General features: G+C 33.5%; 2 protein-coding genes across 2 annotated transcripts; one reads left to right on the top strand and one right to left on the bottom strand.

Annotated features, from left to right (window-relative positions):
- The first annotated feature begins 5,799 nt into the window (after positions 1 to 5,799).
- Positions 5,800 to 7,406, top strand: LOC136230765 (UDP-glycosyltransferase 71K2-like). The gene has a single exon (XM_066019937.1). It carries the CDS (start codon positions 5,839 to 5,841, stop codon positions 7,207 to 7,209), a length of 1,371 nt encoding a protein of 456 aa, XP_065876009.1. The 5' UTR covers positions 5,800 to 5,838; the 3' UTR covers positions 7,210 to 7,406.
- A 970-nt stretch (positions 7,407 to 8,376) lies between these two features.
- Positions 8,377 to 11,817, bottom strand: LOC136230852 (triacylglycerol lipase OBL1-like). The gene is made up of 5 exons (XM_066020051.1): positions 11,430 to 11,817; positions 10,380 to 10,573; positions 10,247 to 10,280; positions 9,539 to 10,155; positions 8,377 to 8,935 (listed from the first exon to the last, which is right to left on the bottom strand). Exons 1-5 carry the CDS (start codon positions 11,734 to 11,736, stop codon positions 8,546 to 8,548), a joined length of 1,542 nt encoding a protein of 513 aa, XP_065876123.1. The 5' UTR covers positions 11,737 to 11,817; the 3' UTR covers positions 8,377 to 8,545.
- Between the last annotated feature and the right edge of the window lie 7,227 nt (positions 11,818 to 19,044).

Genomic DNA, 19,044 nt, shown 5'->3' with positions numbered 1-19,044 from the left:
ACGTAAAAGTTAGGGGTATTTTTACACCTTACCCCTATTTTTTTTGTAAAGTTTATTTTGCATAAAACAATAAACATAAGCTTATTTAATTTAATAAAAGTGTATTTTTTATGAGAAAATTTAATGAATTGGAAATTAAGTTATGGAAAGATGTTAGAGTGTAAAAACACACGCCATTATAGGACAAGTATATGAGCATATATAAGACATAAATATAAGAAAGATATAGTTATTTGAACTCATCATTTTTGCGCTTAACATCCATTTTTTTTCTTTTCAATGCCTTCACTTTAAGTTTTCAGTTCCTAGCACGACTAAGGTTTTGGCGTATTGAAGGCCTATATTTTTTCAATCCTATAAAATTATCCCAACTCCATAAAATAAAATTGGCTTCTCCACTTACTATGTGAAAAGATAAAATAGCTAGAATCGCCTCTAGCTATGAATTCTTGGTTCCACAATATATACATGCTTTTTTTATTTTGAATTATTTTATATTATTATTATATTAGCTAGTATAAGACATTTTTATTTTTATTTTAAATTTAACTGGTAGGAATATAAGTTATAGAAAGATGTTAGAGTGTGAGTTATACATGCCATTATAGGACAAAGAAATAAGTATATATAAGGAAGGCACAAGAATATGTGGTTATTCCAACTCAACATTGTCTTTTACTAGTGCCTCCACATTTTCTCAGCTTCTTCCGCAACTTCAGCTATTTATATACTCCTTCATCAACATACACAAAGAAAAATAAGAGAACTACTGTTCTTGTCATGAGCTATTTATATCCTTGTATTAATTGAATTTCAAAAATTAAATGGGTAAGGCCAAGCTCATATTCATTTCTAATCCTTCATCTGGTCACTTAACTTCCATCATGGAATTCGCGAAAGCCCTAATTCAACATGATCATCGACTCTTCATCACGGTTATTGTCATCAAGCTTCCTTTTACCCATTATGTTGATATATATACTTAGAAATTCCTTACTGATTCCTAGACCAATATCCAACTCATTCATATCCTCAACCAAATACCAATATTCCTTCTTCTAACTTCTCAACAAGTCTATTGAAAGCTATATGTATGCCTTCTTCTCATAAGGATTTCATGACTCGAAGAAACCTACTCATGTCTGCATGCTAAAAAATCGTTCTACGATTTGAAACAAGCACCACATGAATGGTTCGATAGTCTAAAGAACTTTCTCAAGACTCTCGACTTTCCCCTGTCTAAGGCATATAATTCTCTTTTCATAGACATATTGTCTTTGACAAAATCTTTATTTTATGTTATATAGGTGGCATTTTTGTCGCATGAACTAGTGCTTCGCTAATCAGTCAAACAATACGGGCTATTGAATATGAATTTCCCATCAGAAATCTCAGTCAATCATCTTATTTTTTAGGCATTGAAATTCATCACTCGAAAAGGCATCCTCTTTCCCAAATGAAGTATGCCGACGACATACTTGAACGTGTAAAAATGGCTAACCGTAAACCATGTGCTACACCAATGCCTACCAATTATAATCTCTCTTGGGAACATGGCACATGTCTTTCCTTTGATCCTAAGTATGAAAACATCCTTGAGCCCCACAATATCTTACTTTGAACAATCGGACATTGCCTTTACGGTTAACAAACTCTATCAATCCCCGCGTTATCCAATCAATGAGCACTGGAAAGAAGTTAAACAAATTTTACGCTACATCTATGGCACTCAAGACCTTGGTATTATCTTCTCTTCCTCCCTAATCAACACACCTTAATGCTACACAGATATTAATTGTGGAGGATGTCCGGATGATCAATAGTCCACTAGGGCTTTATTTGGGAAACAGTCTAGTCTCTTGGCATACTCATACACAACTGATTTTTGCTTGTTCCTCTATTGAAAGCGAATATAAAGCAGTTGCTAATGCCACAACATAACTATTTTGGCTTCATTCGTTTCTCATTGAGATTCTATACCTCATACCATGCTAGATTCAACCACGGTGTGATAATGTGGGTGCCATATATCTAACAGTTATTCGGTATTTCATGTTCGCACTAAGCACATTGAACTTGATTGCCTCTTTGTGTGGGAACATGTGGCAAAGAGATTTCTCACAATTCACTTTATCCCAACAGAGGATCAAGTTGCATGACCAAACAGATATCGAGTATCTGTTTTCTGGTCACCATCGACTTGAGAGGTGTTGTTAAAGATAATTATTAGTATTAATATTAGCATATATTTATTTGTAATTATCCATTGCTTCTCTTCTGGGAACATGTTACCCTAGTTCTGTTTTTCTAGGTCTCTTCTCTTCATAGCTATATAAAGCCTTTTATTCTCTATATTTACTTAACCATTGAATATATACATATATTCTATCCCACTTATATATATTAACAACCACAAAGTTTTGCTTTTTGGAATTTACCCATGATTTTTTCACTTTTATTTATTTATTAGGGCTCTATTTACTAATTTGTCCCAGGCTTCCAGAATTTCAGAATAAATCATGTTCTGTAGTGCACCTAACAACCCGAACAAAACAAATTTTTGAGATAAGGTGTAAATATCCCTAACATTTATAGTCAGGGGCAATTTTACCTCTAACATTGGTAGCCAATATCAATTTTACCCCTAACGTTGTCAAGTTGTGTCAATTTGAGAAATAATTCACCAAAATGTCTTCTCCGTCATGAATATTGTTATTTAGACTTCATATGCAAGTCATTTTATTATTAATTAGTAATAAATCATAAAATACGATTAGATATGAAAAAAAGTTAAAAATTTTTAAAAATATAATGACTGTTGTACGGGTTGGACAAAAAAAAATTCAAAATATTGCATCAAATGTCTAAATATGAATCTTCAATTCTATTATTAAATCACCGAAAATATGAACTTTTTTTAAAAAAAAAGAACTGAGATGCAAATGGTACAGAATAAGGAGCAAAATATATGTGTTTTACAATAATGCCTGAAATTGACACAACTTGCTATCGTTAGGGGTAAAATTGCTATTTGTTGCCAATGTTAGAGGTAAAATTACACTATTTTAGACATTAGGGTGAAATTGCTCCTAACTGTAAACGTTAGGAGTGTTTTTACACATTATCCCTAATTTGTTTGTAAAGTTTATTTTGCACTAAAACAATAAAAATAAGCTTATTTAATTTAATAAAACTCTATTATTTATGAGAAAATTTAATTTGTTGGAAAATAAGAACACATGCCATTATAAGACAAGTAAATGATCATATATAAGACATAAATATAAGAAAGATACATTTCGAAATCATAATTTCTGCTCCTAACATCCATTTTTTCCGTTTCAGTGCCTTCACTTTAAGTTTTCATTCCCCAGTATGACCAAAATGACATGGTTTCAGCGTATTGAAAGCCTATTTTTTTTAAACCTTATAAAATTATCCCAACTCTATACAATAAAATTAGTTTCGCCACTTGCTCTGTGAAAAGATAAAATAGCTAGAATCGCCCCTAGCTATGAATTGTTGGTTCTACAATATATACATGTTTTTTTACATTGAATTATTTCACATTATTATTATTAGATAGTATAAGACATTATTTTTATTTTAAATTTAACTGGTAGAAATATAAGTTATAGAAAGATGTTAAAGTGTGAGGTGTACATGTGCCATTATAGGACAAAAGAATGAGTATATATAAGGAATGTAAAAGAATAGATTGTTACATTGAATTATTTCACATTATTATTATTAAATAGTATAAGACATTATTTTTATTTTTATTTTAAATTTAATTGGTAGGAATATAAGTTATAAAAAGATGTTAGAGTGTGAGCTGTACATGCTATTATAGGACAAAAGAATGAGTATATATAAGGAAGGTAAAAGAGTAGATTGTTATTCCAACTCATCATTGTCTTTTACTAGTCCCTTCACATTGAATTATTTCACATTATTATTATTAGATAGTATAAAACATTATTTTTATTGGTAGAAATATAAGTTATAGAAAGATGTTAGAGTGTGAGCTGTACATATGCCATTATAGGACAAAAGAATGAGTATATATAAGGAAGGTAAAAGAATAGATTGTTATTCCAACTCATCATTGTCTTTTACTAGTGCCTTCACATTGAATTATTTCACAATATTATTATTAGATAGTATAAAACATTGGCAAAAAAAATAAAACATTGGCAAAAAGCATCCTAAATCCCCTGATCTTTCATTGTTTTGTGTATTAAGCTCTCGATCTTTAATTTAGACACATTGAGCCCTTGATCTTTTATTATTTGGTGCATTAAACCATCGATCTTTCATTTAGACACATTGAGCCCTTGATCTTTCATATATGGGTGTATGAGGCCCTTCCATAAATCAATTCACATATGAGTGTATTAAGGGTCTGTTTGGTTCAACTAGAAGTGTTCAACGATCAGTTCGGTTTGAAAATCGAATCGAACCGAAACAACCGAATACCGAATAACATCTAAAATAAAAACGAACCTAACCGATTTATATTAACAAATCGAACTGAACCGAATCGATTATTTCGATTTGGTTCAGTTTAGTATTCGGTTTCATCATTTATAAAATAAATTATTAATAAATTATTAGTTTATATTATATTTAAAATATGTACATTAAAATTTCATGATCCTAAACTTAAACAACCACCCGTACTACTAACTAAATTCATGAATATTATTAAACATTTAAAGGTAATTACTTACAGTATATTTTTTTAAGTAATTACTTACAGTACATCAATTAGTACGTTACAATTATGGTAAACTGATAATATCCTATTATAATTGATAATAGATAGCTTTTTTTAAAGGGTTAATAGATAGCTAAATTAATGATAAATTGATAATTGATAACTAAACTAATAAGATAATTAATATTGTAATATTATTGTGTTAAAAAAAAATATTGTAATATTATTATAAAATATTAATTGTTTTAGTACAACAACATAATTGAACAGTTGTTTACCTTAGGAATCTTAATAATCAGATAATTGCTTCAAAAAAATAAATAATAATCAGATAATTAATATAGCTAATAATGGTTACTAAAGTTAATGAATCTTAAATTCGGTCGGTTTGATTAATTCGGTTATTTTATCATAAAAACCGAACTGACCGATATTACCGATATAATATTTAAGACCGAAACCAAACCTAATAGACCGAAAAACCAAATCGAAAAACCGAAATTTATCGGTTCGGTCGGTTATTTTGATCCAGTTTGGTTTTTGAACACTCATATGTTCAACTGTTAATTAATAGATGTTGTTGTTGCAGTTAGCTGTTTGCGGTTGTAGTAAGCTGTTTGTTGTTGCTGTAGTGTCCAGAGAAAATTGGTTAGGTTCATTTTTATTTTAGGTGTTATTCGATATTCGGTTATTTCGGCGATCGTTGAACACTCCAAGTTGAACCAAACAGGCCCTTAATACATCCATATGTGAATTGATTTATGGAAGAGCCTAATACACCCATATATGAAAGATCAAGAGCTCAATGTATTTAAATGAAGGATCATGGCTTAATACACCAAATAATGAAAGATCAGGGCTCAATGTGTCTAAATGAAAGATCGATGGCTTAATATAACAAATAATGAAAGATTAGGGGTCTCAGGATGCTTTTTGCCTAAAACATTATTTTTGTTTTTATTTTAAATTTGACTGGTAGGAATATAAGTTATAGAAAGATGTTAGAGTGTAAGCTGTACATGCCATTATAGGACAAAAGAATGAATATAGGACAAAAGAATGAATATATATAAGGAAGGTAAAAGAATAGATTGTGTTAATTGAATTTCCGAAAAGAAATGGATAAGGCCGAGCTCATATTCATTTCTAATCCTTCAGCTGGTCACTTAACTTCCATCATGGAATTCGCAAAAGCCCTAATTCAACATGATCATCAACTCTTCATCACTGTTCTTGTCATCAAGCTCCCTTTTAGCCGTTATGTTGATATATACTTGAAATTCCTTACTGATTCCCAACCCAATATCCAACTCATTCATATCCCTGAACCTGATACCAACATTCCTTCTTCTCAACTTCTCAAGAAGTCTATTGAAAGCTACATGCATGCCTTCTTTCACGCTCATAAACCACTCGTCCACAAAGCCGTTCGAGATATCATCTCGTCCGGTGCTCGTGCTCCGGTTGTTGGGTTAGTTGTTGATTTATTTTGTCCATCCATGCTTGACATCGGTGATGACTTTGGTATACCTTCTTTCATTTACTCAATTTCCTGCACAGCATTCTTGAATCTAATGCTTTATCTATCTACTCGGAACCATCAGTTGAGCTTGACCTTAACCGACCCTGAAATCTCAATTCCAGGGTTTCTGAATCCTGTTCCACCTAGGGTTTTTCCTCAAGGAATGTTTAAGGATGGTGGTTATGAAGCTTTTAGGCAGATTGCTAAAGGATTCAAGAATTGCAAAGGTGTGGTATACAATTCATTTTATGAACTCGAATCTTATGGAATTGAGTCTTGTAAGAAGGGAAACATTAAGGTTTACCCTGTGGGACCTTTGCTTAACAGGAAAGCTCATCCTAACCCGGAGTTAGACAGGAAGGAATGGGATATGATAATAAAATGGCTTGATGATCAGGCAGAATCATCTGTTGTATATTTGTGCTTCGGAAGTGCTGGTTCATTTGGGGTAGAGCAAGTGAAAGAAATAGCTCAAGCACTGGAAAACAGCGGGCATAAATTCTTGTGGTCAATGAGAGATATAAATCTGAAGGAAATGGTGCCAGAAGGGTTCATGGAAAGAGTAGAAGGAAGAGGAATGGTAAGTAGAGGATGGGCACCACAGGCGGAGGTTCTGAGTCACAAGGCAATAGGTGGATTTGTGTCTCATTGTGGATGGAATTCTGTGTTGGAGAGCATATGGTTTGGGATACCAATTGCAACATTGCCTGTATATGCTGAGCAACAACTTATTGCTTTCACTTTGGTGAAGGAATTGGGGTTAGCAGTGGACCTCAAATTGGATTACAGCGGACATGGTCAGATTGGAATGGAAGAGATTGAGAAGAGTGTAAGAAGTGTGATGGATAGTGAAAATGAGGTCAGAAAGAAGGTAAAAGATATGTCAAGAATTGCTATGAGTGCTGGGATGGAAGGTGGATCTTCATTCAACTCATTATCTGAATTCATAAGAGATGTAAGGAAGTGATTTCTCTTGGGTGATTTGTCACCTCTCATTAAAATAAATGATTTCATCTATTATAATCTATGTTCTCCAAACTTTATAATTAGGTGATCCAACAATAAGAAATAATGCTAGTTTGTTTTTGTTTTTGTTATTTTGTTATATGGGTTGGTTTGTTTCAAAAACTAGTTATAATGCTTTTAGTGGACTTCTTTTACCATTATTAAATTAGAGTTTTTCTAAACATTTTTAAATGAAATGGAATAATATTATTATGTCTGTGTCGAAATGTGTGGTCATACGAGATGCGTATGTGGAGATGGATGTGTGGTCATACGAGAAAGGATAGGGTGAGTAATGAAATAATTAGAACAAAAGTAGGGGTTATATCTATTGAGAATAACATGTTGGAAAACCAACTAAGTTGGTTTGGCCATGTAAGACGAAGAGCACTTGATGCGCTCGTTAGGAGGACTGAAGAGTGGCAAAGGGATGTAGTGGTGAGGGGTAGGGGTAGACCTAAGCAAACTTGGAGGAGGGTGATCGAGAGTGATATGAGTTTATTAGGGATTGAGAAGAATATGGTAGTGGATAGGACTGAGTGGAGGGAGAGAATTTGTGTCGCTGACACAACTTGATTGCACGGTTTCTTATGATGGTTCATGTTAGCCGACCTCGAATCATTTCGGAACTAAGACTTTGTTGTTGTTGTTGTGTGGAAATGTGTAAGAAATAGAAAAAAAATTGAAGTTGTTAGTTTACCCTCTTCAACTTTAGATATTGCTTGATACAAAAGTTAACATATAATTCAAAGTATGATTTTTTTTCAAACACTAACTAAGGTCATTTTAAAAGGCCAAATATTCAACTAAGGATTTATAGTTCAAGACTCGTTATTTTCGTTATTTCATATACATCAACTGTAATGATCCGGTCCGGAGTGGGTGGCGTCGGGGTAAAAGGTCTGAGTAAAGAGTGACCCTAATGGATGATGATGGGGGTAGGAATGAACTGAATCTCATATCGGAAATGGAGAGGCAGTGATTGATGCTTATTAGTAAGATATGAATCCAATATATGAAGACGCGTTTTAAAGCCGTGAGGCCCAATGTATTGGATTTGGGCCAGAACCGACAATATCTACATGGTATTAGACGAGGGTGTTACATAAACCATTTACGCAAACAAACACATCAGCAACTTTCTTTCTTAGTAAATATGTGAAACCTGAAAATACATTTATGAAATCAGAGATAACAAACAATGTATTCCTCATAAATAATACAAAATCAAATCAAAGCAACACCAGTTCCTTCAATGGAATTGGGATCCTCACCACCACCTCCTTTCAGTAAACCCATCATATAGAGTAATGGTTCACCCTGAAGCATAGTCTATAAGTATTCTGGGAATCAGCAGTACTAATTGGAAAGAAAGCTTTTGGAGATTCCAGCTGAGTTTGATTAACATAATCTTGAAGATCATGAGGTGGAAGAGTACTAATTGGAAGGAAAGCATTTGGAGATCCTAAACGAGTTGCATTAACATAATCTTGAGGACAATGAGATGGAAGACCAGGAATTACTATTCCAATTAATCTAAATATTTTCATTAACATCCCTTCTTTATACTCTTCTCCTTTGCTGTAATTAATTGTCAAGCTTCTCATTAGCTCCATTAATGCATTTATCATCATCCCCATTCCTCCAACTGGACTGAAGTAATTCTTGTTTGGTTCTTCTTCAACTACCTACATCAATCAATTATAATGCCATGAACATCTCATTCAGATAAAAGTGTGTTACTGTTGATGTCTCAAACTATAATTTTTTATAGTTTGAAATAAGATTTTTATAAAATCGCTATAGCCACAATGCACATGTAGAAAATTGTTTTCGAGCTGTTCAAAATCAAAATTTTGAATATAAATGAAATGGATAACGTTTAGTTAACTGAGTTTTATCATTATGTCATTTTCTCTTTCACATTACACGAGATACATGATAAACATTTGTTTTCGTGTCGTCTGATTGTTTTTCGTGACAATATATTAAAAATTATGTCATCTGCAAACTTAACTCTAAACCGGCTCTTACTTAACTATCAGATGACACTTATGATAAATGACTGTCATGGTATTTAAAAAACAAAAAAAACGGCAAATGAAATTTCACTTATACGGCTAACTAAAACGGATCCCAAATTTAATATTCAAAACGTTTAACTAAACTTTCAGTTCATATATAAAGCATAGAGACTAAATTAGGTCTCCTCCTCGGCTCAAACTTCAAAATTTTGGATACAGATAAAAGGAATACTTAAATGGATAAGAGACATGGAAGTAATGACATACCTTTGATTGATAGTGTCTATCAAAGTAAACACAGGTCCCAAAATGCTTGAACATAAGTGCAGAATCATCAAAAGGAACCCTAGCAATCATATCATTACAGTACACAAATCTATAATACAAAATCTCATTTTCTCTCAACTTATTTTCCATATATTTTGCAAAATCTCCATCTCCAACCCTAGGCTGCCCAAATGTATAAACCCCACTTAACTTCTCCAACAAAATCTTCTCATCATGAATTGCCAAAACTGCTGGAAACAAAATTGCTAATGCCCCACCCAAACTATGACCAGTCACTACGAATTTTGCTTTCTCATTTTTGGATAACAATTCTCTTAAAATTTCCCTAATCCTGTAGTAGGCTAAGGGTGCCTTTTGATTCACCTGTTCAGGTTCTTCCTTAGGCCAACCTATGCTTTTTTGTAACCCTAAAGCTTTCATAAAACCTCCATGGATTCTTCCTATGTTTTGGAGCTCATACCAAGTTACATCAAAATCTGAACACCATGAATCTGCATTGAATGTTTCAGTTCCTTTGAAAGCCACGATTATTGTCTCATTTTCTTCTGTTTTGTCTCGGAATATGAAGGCTTGGGTTGTCATTTTATCTTCATAATCTTCAATAGTATAATATATAAAATTAAAAGATGCAGATAAAAGTTGAAAAGATCAATTGGCTTTTGCTTTTTTTAAATATATAATACTTACCGTTCCAGAAGTCATAAAATCCCAAGAACTCCATCTGCATCGGATTCAATAATATTTGATAATTAAACATGATTGGATTTGATATAATGTATATTTTTACAGAAGTAATAAATTGAAATTAATTATTGAATACCTTCCAGTAATCATTGACTATGTTTTTGACGTATGCCTGGTTTTCATATGCTGCTTTAGAAGCCATCATACAAAGAGCAGCTTCATATCTGGCATCTCCACGATTAATGTTTTTATCTAAGTCTTTTCTCATATCCAAATTTCCGATAAAAGATATGAATTCTTCTGATGTCTTGTTAGGAATTTTCAGCTTCCCTAATCACCATTAATCCATATGTCTTTTAGTGTATATCACCATATATTGATAACAAATTTTAACATTAAAGTATAATAAACTGCAATTCATTTCAAAATTCGAAGTTCTTGAAATACCCTTTAACTGTGTATATTATGATTCAAATTCGAGGTCTTTAACTTAACTGATTCGAAGCTCTTACTACTCAAATCATATGTTCATAGTCTTTCATTCGACTTTTTGGTCTAAACCATCATGTATCCTAGGTCAATTTCTAAATTCAAGCCGGATAGATCTCTTTCTCGAAGCAAAACTCTCCTACTAAGCATTTTAATCAAAAATCCATTCTCACATCCATCATTCAATCATAGTCGAATGGTTAAACCGGTCCAATATTTTAATCTGGACCATGTGATTGATGTTTCTTTAATTAAACCTAAAATGGGTATAACACACTACCATTGTTTTTCTTGTTTTTTTTAAGGAACAGAATACAAATTTAGCTCTATAGACATTCGATGAGAACGGAAATAGCCTTCTAGGTATAAAAATATTGCAATCCTAAACCTAACATTTTAGGGAACAAAACAATTTTAAAACTGGTTAATCTGAAATTTCAAATATTATTGGATGATCAAAACATGGAAGGTTGGAGGGTGTCCCATACATGATATTACAGATGAAGAAAAATCCAATTTTTTTTAACCAGGCTTGAAATTGATCATACATCTGGTCGTTAAGCTTGCATTGTTTTGTTCGTGGAAACTAAATCCGCTCTCCCCAAGTAACCATATAAGACTAAATTTGTGCATTTTCAAAACATTGTCATTACCAGCTAGCTAAGCCAAAAAAAAAAAATACAACACAAAGACTGACCTGTGAGAAGATTGAGAAAGAGCCTCAAGATACTGTTTCCATTAAGATTCAAAAGGTTAAGCACTATCTGGATCAATGATCCAATAAGCAATAATGGAGTAGAAAAGAATTGCAGCATCTTTTGAGTTACAATGGAGATAAATATGAGCAATCTACGTTCAAAGCTCTCCTCTATGGCTTCAGCACTTTCGATGAACTTCCTTTTACCAAGATCACTTGAAAACAAGATTGAAATTAGATCAAAGAATTTCACTTCTTCTTTCTTGAGTATCAGATAATTGCTTGAAAAAGCTTTGTTGCAATCCATGGCTGATCAGATCAAAGGAGTTTCTGTAGCTTTTCGTGTTGCAAAACTCAACTCCTAAATCTTGGACCCTTTATAATATTATTGGAAGGAGAAAACGTGTACATAACCTTATTATATAATAATTATAGGAAAGTTATGGTGTAAAAATTGCTCCAATCACAACAATAAAGTACAAAAGAAATATGATTGAAACAATATAACCATATTTCAAAAGCATTTTTTGATTCCTTATTAAAATGGTAAACGTGTAATCCTTATCATGCCCTTGGCTCTTAAATCTTGAAACGGTTCAGCCATTTAATCATAGGAGAAACCGATTAGCCCTCTGAATTTATACAGTATCTTGTTGGTCATTGAACTTGTTTAAAGTGAAATGATAACTTCTTAAATCCATGTGCTAGATGAAGAGAGGATTTAGGACCAGTTTGATATTGTTGTGGCTAATAGAACCTGTTGTGAGAAAAAACTGATGAGTGTTTATTAAAGACATAATAAAAATTCTAGAAGTTAAAAAATAATAATAATAAAATACTAGGTTAAAACTACAAATTGTAGTCCCAGCTTTTAAGGAAAACAACTTTACATTTTCCAAACGCTGTTTTTAGTTGAGGAATCTGGTTTTAGGGTCTGGAAAAGAAATTATAGATACAACCTTAGATAATTTGATATGTATATTAGTTGTAAGCAAGTTTAGAAGGTTAACAATATCATTTTAAACAAATTTGGATAACCAATAGATTATTGTACTTTGTAACTTCCTAAACCAATCAATTTTTGAGGCGAAATTCAGCAACTCTCATATATTAATGCTATTGTATTCATTTATTAGAGTAGGAAAGAATTTGAAATGCAACTTTCATATATACATCTAACAATTCTAAATGAATTCAGTACATTCATTTATAACTTTCGATCACTTGTTTTCTACTTGTACAAAATATGTTATAATCATAGAGTTATTAATACATACTTTGATCTTCCTTTTCAATAAAGCAAATCAATGTACTAAAAAAGATAAATTAATAATAATAATGAATAATAATTAAGAAGAAAGCTACATATATAATTTTGTCAAAAAGCATTGAGATAAGATATTTTTTTGGTTACAACGAAAAAGGCTATGTTTAAAGTGCTGAAATATTTGGAGGCTTATCAGAACCACCCGACTTTATTATTGGACAAATTTTTTTTGGTAAGCGGAGAAGCCGAAGGCCCGGAAATAGAAAGGAAAAACAGAAGAAAAAGAAAAAAAAAAACACAGACAGAAAGAGGAAACTAAAAACGAATAACTCTGCTTTGAGTCAAACCCAGATAATTATTAGAGAGGATTTCTTGGAGGGCTACAGGAGCACATCATACACGTAATGACACGGAGCTATTATTGGACGTTAATCAAACTAATCTAATGCTTTGCAAATTGGCAGTAAATTGCTTGATTGCTGATTCTATCATTGATTCAAGGCAGGCAAGCAGCTAACTAGCTATCCCCAAATCAGTTCATTCATTTTTCTTTTACAACCTTTTATGACTTTTGATTTATTTATTTATTTATTTATTTTAAGAAGGCTTAATACATCATTTGAGCCTGAATTTGTCCAGAAAGTTTGATTGACCCCGTGAACTTTCAAAGTGTCCCAATAGCCCCCCTCAACTTGCATAAAATGTTCCGTTAGCCCACTAAACTTGCACAAAATATAATCAATTGATAACTCGGTTGCAAAAAAGTAAGTTAAATGCGGAAGATGTCTTTGAAAAAAGTAAAACGACCAAGATTGGGGTATGCGGTCTAATATTAGAGAATACAAGTTTTATAGTTGAGCAAATAATAACTTCATTTTTGTTCTATTTTTGAATTATGTAATAACATTTTAAGATGCGTGGAATACATCTTCCGTATTTAACTTACTTTTTTGCGACCAAATGATCAATTGATTACATTTTTCGCAAGTTCAAGAATCTAACTGAACATTTTATGCAAGTTGAGAAGGCTATCAGAACACTTTAAAAGTTCAAGAGACTAATCAAATTTTTTGTACAAGTTCAGAGATAAATGATGTATTAAGCCAATAAAGTGACTTCAAATTGCAAGGATAAAAGTTGGATGATCATCAAACAGTCAAATCATGAGTAGGACCTTAGATCATAATAAATTGGTATAAAATTCTAGATTCTAAGCACCTTAGAACATCTCCAATAGGATGACATGACTCTCTAAATTGTCAAATTTAGTTAGCCATTTAGAGAATGATCACTCCAACAAGGTGACATGGTTCTCTAAAATAAATAGCTAGCCATTTTCACTAGCTAAATTTGGCTAGTCTCTTTGGCTAGCTATTTCTATTTTTTATTCATTATTTCTCTTTCCTCTTTGTATCTTTTTTCTATTTTTTCTTTTTTTCTTTAAATTTAATCACTTTTAATGATAAAATAATCAAATAGAGAGTCAAATAGCTAGCATGGTTGGAGCAAGACATAAATTTGGCTAGCTAAATTTGACTAAACTAATATTTTATATTATTTTAGAGAATCAAATAGCTAGTTAGTGTTGGAGATGCTCTTAGATCATAAAAAATAATGATTAACCATAATTACTAAAATATATAATTTGATATTTAATTATTAATTTAGCGTATGAATAACATGCGTTGAATGTATAGTACAATTTTCTCGATTCATTTTTTATGCAGACATCTCCTTTAAAAAATCGAGTCAAGGCGAAGGAAAACTTCATACGGTGTGTGCCTTCAACCACACGCCATGTACGAGGTGAAGGAGGAAGTGTAAGGGAATTGGCTCACACGGCATATCACTAGGGACACACGCCATGTCACCATGGACACACGCCGTGTGGAGGAGCTGACGAGCCCTTGGTTGGAAAAACTCTAATTCACACGGCGTGTGAACTAGAGCACACATCGTGTGAACTCATGAAAGGAGGGAACTTTGAAGCGTCATCAAGCTAGGCTACCGAAGCTTCAGGAGCCACACGCCATGTCACACAGCCACACGCCATGTGGGAGTGACTTACTCGGCAAGGCTGGGCTAGGGAATAAGAGCTGTCAGAATTCTGATTTCTTTTTAATTACTGTTTATATCACTCCTTATTTTACTGTCTTTCCATTTAAACTTAATTCCTTATATGTCATTTTGACACCCTTACCCATGCTACCGTTATCCTTTACTTTATGCTTGTCAACCCTAGCTAAGTTATTTGAGTCTTTTATATTATTAATTCGAAGAGCTATTTAAGCCTCCTTGTTTGTAAGAATGAATAATGTTTTATCAATCAAACATATATCTTTCTCTTTAAGAAGTATTAGGGTTCATCCCTTTTATCAATGAGGATCTTTGATTCCTACGGGTTTTACCTCGTAAATCTTGGGATTCGCTCCTTATAGTTTAGCTAGAGAAGAACCTATTTGTTGATTTAAGATTAAAATCAACTCGTTCGTCATAAATATGTATCAATTTGTATCTAAGTTCATCGTTTCCTAACCCAAACTTCTTTCGGTAATGGTTCCATCACCACAAGAAACAATCAGAGTGTGTGACAAGAAGATGGAGGATCTCAAGACACTCGATGATTGGAGAGCCGAAATAAGAGCAAAACTAGGCGCATGCCGAGGAAATGAGAAATGTGAGAGCATCTTGGGAGAGTCTCAAGCTAGAAATCTGAAACGCCTTGCCACAATGCTTTGGGGCTCCTCAACGAAGAAATGAAAGAGACCCAATATTACCTCCTAAAGATTCATCACCAATCTTCTCTCCATTGGACATTTAAGAGGTAAATCATAAATTTTCACTTTCTCATGTTGAAGTTATGGATAATCAAATTATTAGTTAGAAGTTGAGTATTTGTGATGTTGATGGTGATTTAGATTCTCATTGTGAGTTTGTTGATAATGAAATTGTGAGTTAGAATTTGAGTTCATGTATGAATGAGGAGAAATGAGTGTTTGTAGGTGAGGACATTGGGGAAATCCATGTTAAAAGGAGTGCTCCCTATGTGTTTGATAAAATGCCCCTTAGGCATAACTTCATTTTATATGCTTGAGGAATTTGAGGGCATTTATCTTGAGGAATGGGAGAGTGACTTTGGGCTTGATAAATTCTTTAAGGAAAATGAGGAAATCGCGTATTGTGTGGAGGATGATGGGTATAGTGATGGAAGAGATGTTGGTGGTACAACCATGTTAGGATGTAGCGTGTCATTTGAGTTGGGTAACTTGTCAAATAGATTAACCCACTTGAACTATATGAGGAGTGGAAAGAAGTGGGAGGTCATGGGAAAGAATGGGTTGTTGCCGATGAGAGTAATGAATTTGAAAATTATCATGAAGAAGATGAACTCGAAGAGGAGAACTAATCTGAAAATAAGTTAGAAAGAAATGATAAACTTACTATTATAAGAGTGAGTAGGTAATTAATAAAAGAACTATAGATAATATATGCAAATCAAATAGAAAATAAATTTCAAGAAATATATGGATTTCAAATAAACGAATAAAAAAACAATAAAATGTATAAAAAAAAGTAGGGATAAAAGATGAGGAAAATAAGAGTGGCTAAGGTTTTGTCTCAGAAGAAAATGAGAAAAGAGTGGCTAGTGCTTTCTGAATTAGAGTTATACCTTTTTAGTTTCCAATACTAATGAAATAATTTTGGTTTTTTTTATTATATTTAAGTTTTCAGGTCAAATGATTTTGTTACACATTGTTTGGCTCTTTTGTGGAAAATGCGGACATGCAAGAGAATTATAGTATTTTCGAATTATGGAATAAAATTGCGTCTAATAACTTCTAATATCAAATGACTGTGAAGAATAAAGAGATCGTAAAGTTCTAAAGGATTCAATTATCAAAACTACACCGACCTTACAGAAATGATTAAAAAACAAACAAAATAAAATTGTAATGGAAAGCTTGAATGAACTTGAAATTTGAAAATTAAAACTAAGAGAATAACTGAGAAATTTAAATTGTTGGAGTCTAAAAAGAATTTGCTAGAGGTTTGCTTGAATGTGTTTTGAGTTGTCTTTTTCATCGTGATTTGTGCCTTTTGTAGATGTTTGGAGTAACTTCCTGTTATTTTCACCAATCCACGTTCTCCACCATATTGAGTAACTTCTTCACTTTAACTTCCACGATAGATTTTACTGACACTTTCTAACTTTTCTGCTTCTTAATTGGCTCACAAAACACACGTTAAAAATATTAAATGGTCTTGTGATCCTATAGGTTTACCTCAAGTATCCCCTGAAGTTCACTATAGAAAGTTGGTTTTTCCTGAGGTACACTTTAGGAAGTTGGTTTCCCTTTCAGAAGTTGGGTTCCCTCGAGGTTCATTTTAGAAATATGGTTTCCCTCGAGGTTCACTTTAGGAAGTTCTAAGTGCACCACAAAAGCGTAAAAAAAGTTTCCTAAAATGAAAAGTTTTCTAAAAGGAAAAGTTTCCTAAAGAGTGCTTTTAAGAAAAAGTTTCCTAAAAAGAAAAACTTCTTCCGATGAAAAGTGCACACCAGAATATGCATCAACAAAACGTTATTTTTGGTGCAAACATATAGTTGTTGGTCCCGTGTAACTTAATATGATTAGTTCCAAGGGGGGGGGGTTAGGAACTAATATAACTTTTTCTCTTAATAATGCTGACTTAATTAAATTTTTGATAATTTAACTCAGCTTTAGGTCAGCAAGGCTGAGTGAAGTGTGAGACAGCTTTAATCAGACACCGACTAGAGCTGTTTCAATCTGCGAGTTGGGAAATAACATTTTAGGTCAGCTTCCAACTCAGCACACTGATTACTCAGCGTCAGCTTATACAAATTATATACTGAGTAATTTAAGCAAGCAACACATACATGTATATCAAGAGAAAGGGTTAGAGATAACTCAGCAGTCTTATCCTGGTTCGGCCTCACCGCCTACGTCCAATCCCCAGAATCCTTCCGGGATTTTTCAATCCACTAGTGAGCTCTTTAAAGGTAGAGCACAAACCGTTTACAAAGCAATTGAGTATGCAAGAGTACCGTCCTCTATTCGTCTACTCAACCCTACTAAGCGCTATAACCGAACACTCAGATTTTCTCTACCGCTGAGTACTAAAACCGAACACTAAGCTTCACTCTTCTAACATTTACAATTGATACAGGATTGTTCTCACTGAATGAAGAACACTTTAGATGAATACAAATTCACTCTAGACTTTTACACAATGATTGGAAATATGGTGTAAGAACTTGCTTTTTCTAATCAGACAGCTTCTCTTTTGGATCTTTTCACTTAGTGAAGATCTTGCTTGTCTTTTCTCTTTTTGTAATTCGGCCAAGGATCCAAGTGATGAACTTGTCCTTTTATAGCAAATTCTGAAGCTTCAATGATTTGAATTCGGATATACCCGCTGAGGGAGATATGGAAGGGGATAATATGGTTGAAGAAGCACAGGCTGAGCTGACCAGGAAAGGAAAGAAAGTGATGGTTGAACCTACTGTGCGAACCAGACAGGAAAGACAGAGGAAAGCTGACCAAACCTCAACAAAAGACATTAACATAGCTCCAAAGAAGATCAGGATAGTGTCTAGTGCGAAGAAAGCTGCTCCTACTGAGCAAGCTCAAGGGGAACCTAAGTCAGCTGAAAAACAGAAAAGGCAAGCTGAGCCTGAGAAAGAAAGTGAGGAAACACCTGATCAGCCTTTGAAGAGGAAGAAAACCTCTGGGTTGAAGCCGATTTATGCTAACCCACTTGACTTTATGATTACAAAGGAATCACACTTCGTGCGAAGTCAAGAAATTGATCTGGAGAAGACTCTTTGTGATTAGGAGGAAGAACAGGGTGATACTGAGGGTCAGCCTCAAGCTGACAAGATGGGTTCTGCTGAGCCAAGTAACACAGGTGCTGCTGAGCAACCTGCTGAGAACCAAGCTGAGTCACCAGTGAAGGACAAGGTTGTGGAAGGCCTTGATGCTGACCTTGGACTCAACTCTTCTTTTTAGTCCCTTGACTCTATTGCTGCTGATCCTTCTCCTCAAACCCACACTCAAAAGGACAGCATAGAAAAGCGGTTCAAACGCAAAGCTTTGAAACCCAAAGTCATAGACTTATTGGATGAATCTCCACTGAGGGACCCTATCACTGATCTCACTGGGCTTCAATTCCAGTTCTTCACAGACATCGTTGAACCTTCCCCCGACTAAGTGAATGAAAAGCAAGCCTCTGTTTCTCGAGCTGAGGAACAAGCCGACCCGAAAGCTTCTAAGGGTCCAATTTCTGCCGAAACTTCTGCTCATCCTTCCACTGAGCAAGTGCTCGAAG

This window comes from Euphorbia lathyris, chromosome 5, assembly GCF_963576675.1.
Source record: "Euphorbia lathyris chromosome 5, ddEupLath1.1, whole genome shotgun sequence".
Lineage (NCBI taxonomy): Eukaryota > Viridiplantae > Streptophyta > Magnoliopsida > Malpighiales > Euphorbiaceae > Euphorbia > Euphorbia lathyris.
Note: the sequence above shows the minus strand (reverse complement) of the source record. Positions and strands in the feature narration are given on the sequence as shown.

Excerpts from the sequence above, each read along its gene's own strand:
- LOC136230852 (XM_066020051.1), bottom strand. The coding sequence starts at position 11,736 with ATGGATTGCAACAAAGCTTTTTCAAGCAATTATCTGATACTCAAGAAA. Across the intron at positions 10,574-11,429 it reads CTTTCTCAATCTTCTCACAG|GGAAGCTGAAAATTCCTAAC; the intron begins GTCAGTCTTTGT and ends AATGGTGATTAG. Across the intron at positions 10,156-10,246 it reads ATTTTATGACTTCTGGAACG|ATTATGAAGATAAAATGACA; the intron begins GTAAGTATTATA and ends ATACTATTGAAG.
- LOC136230765 (XM_066019937.1), top strand. The coding sequence starts at position 5,839 with ATGGATAAGGCCGAGCTCATATTCATTTCTAATCCTTCAGCTGGTCAC.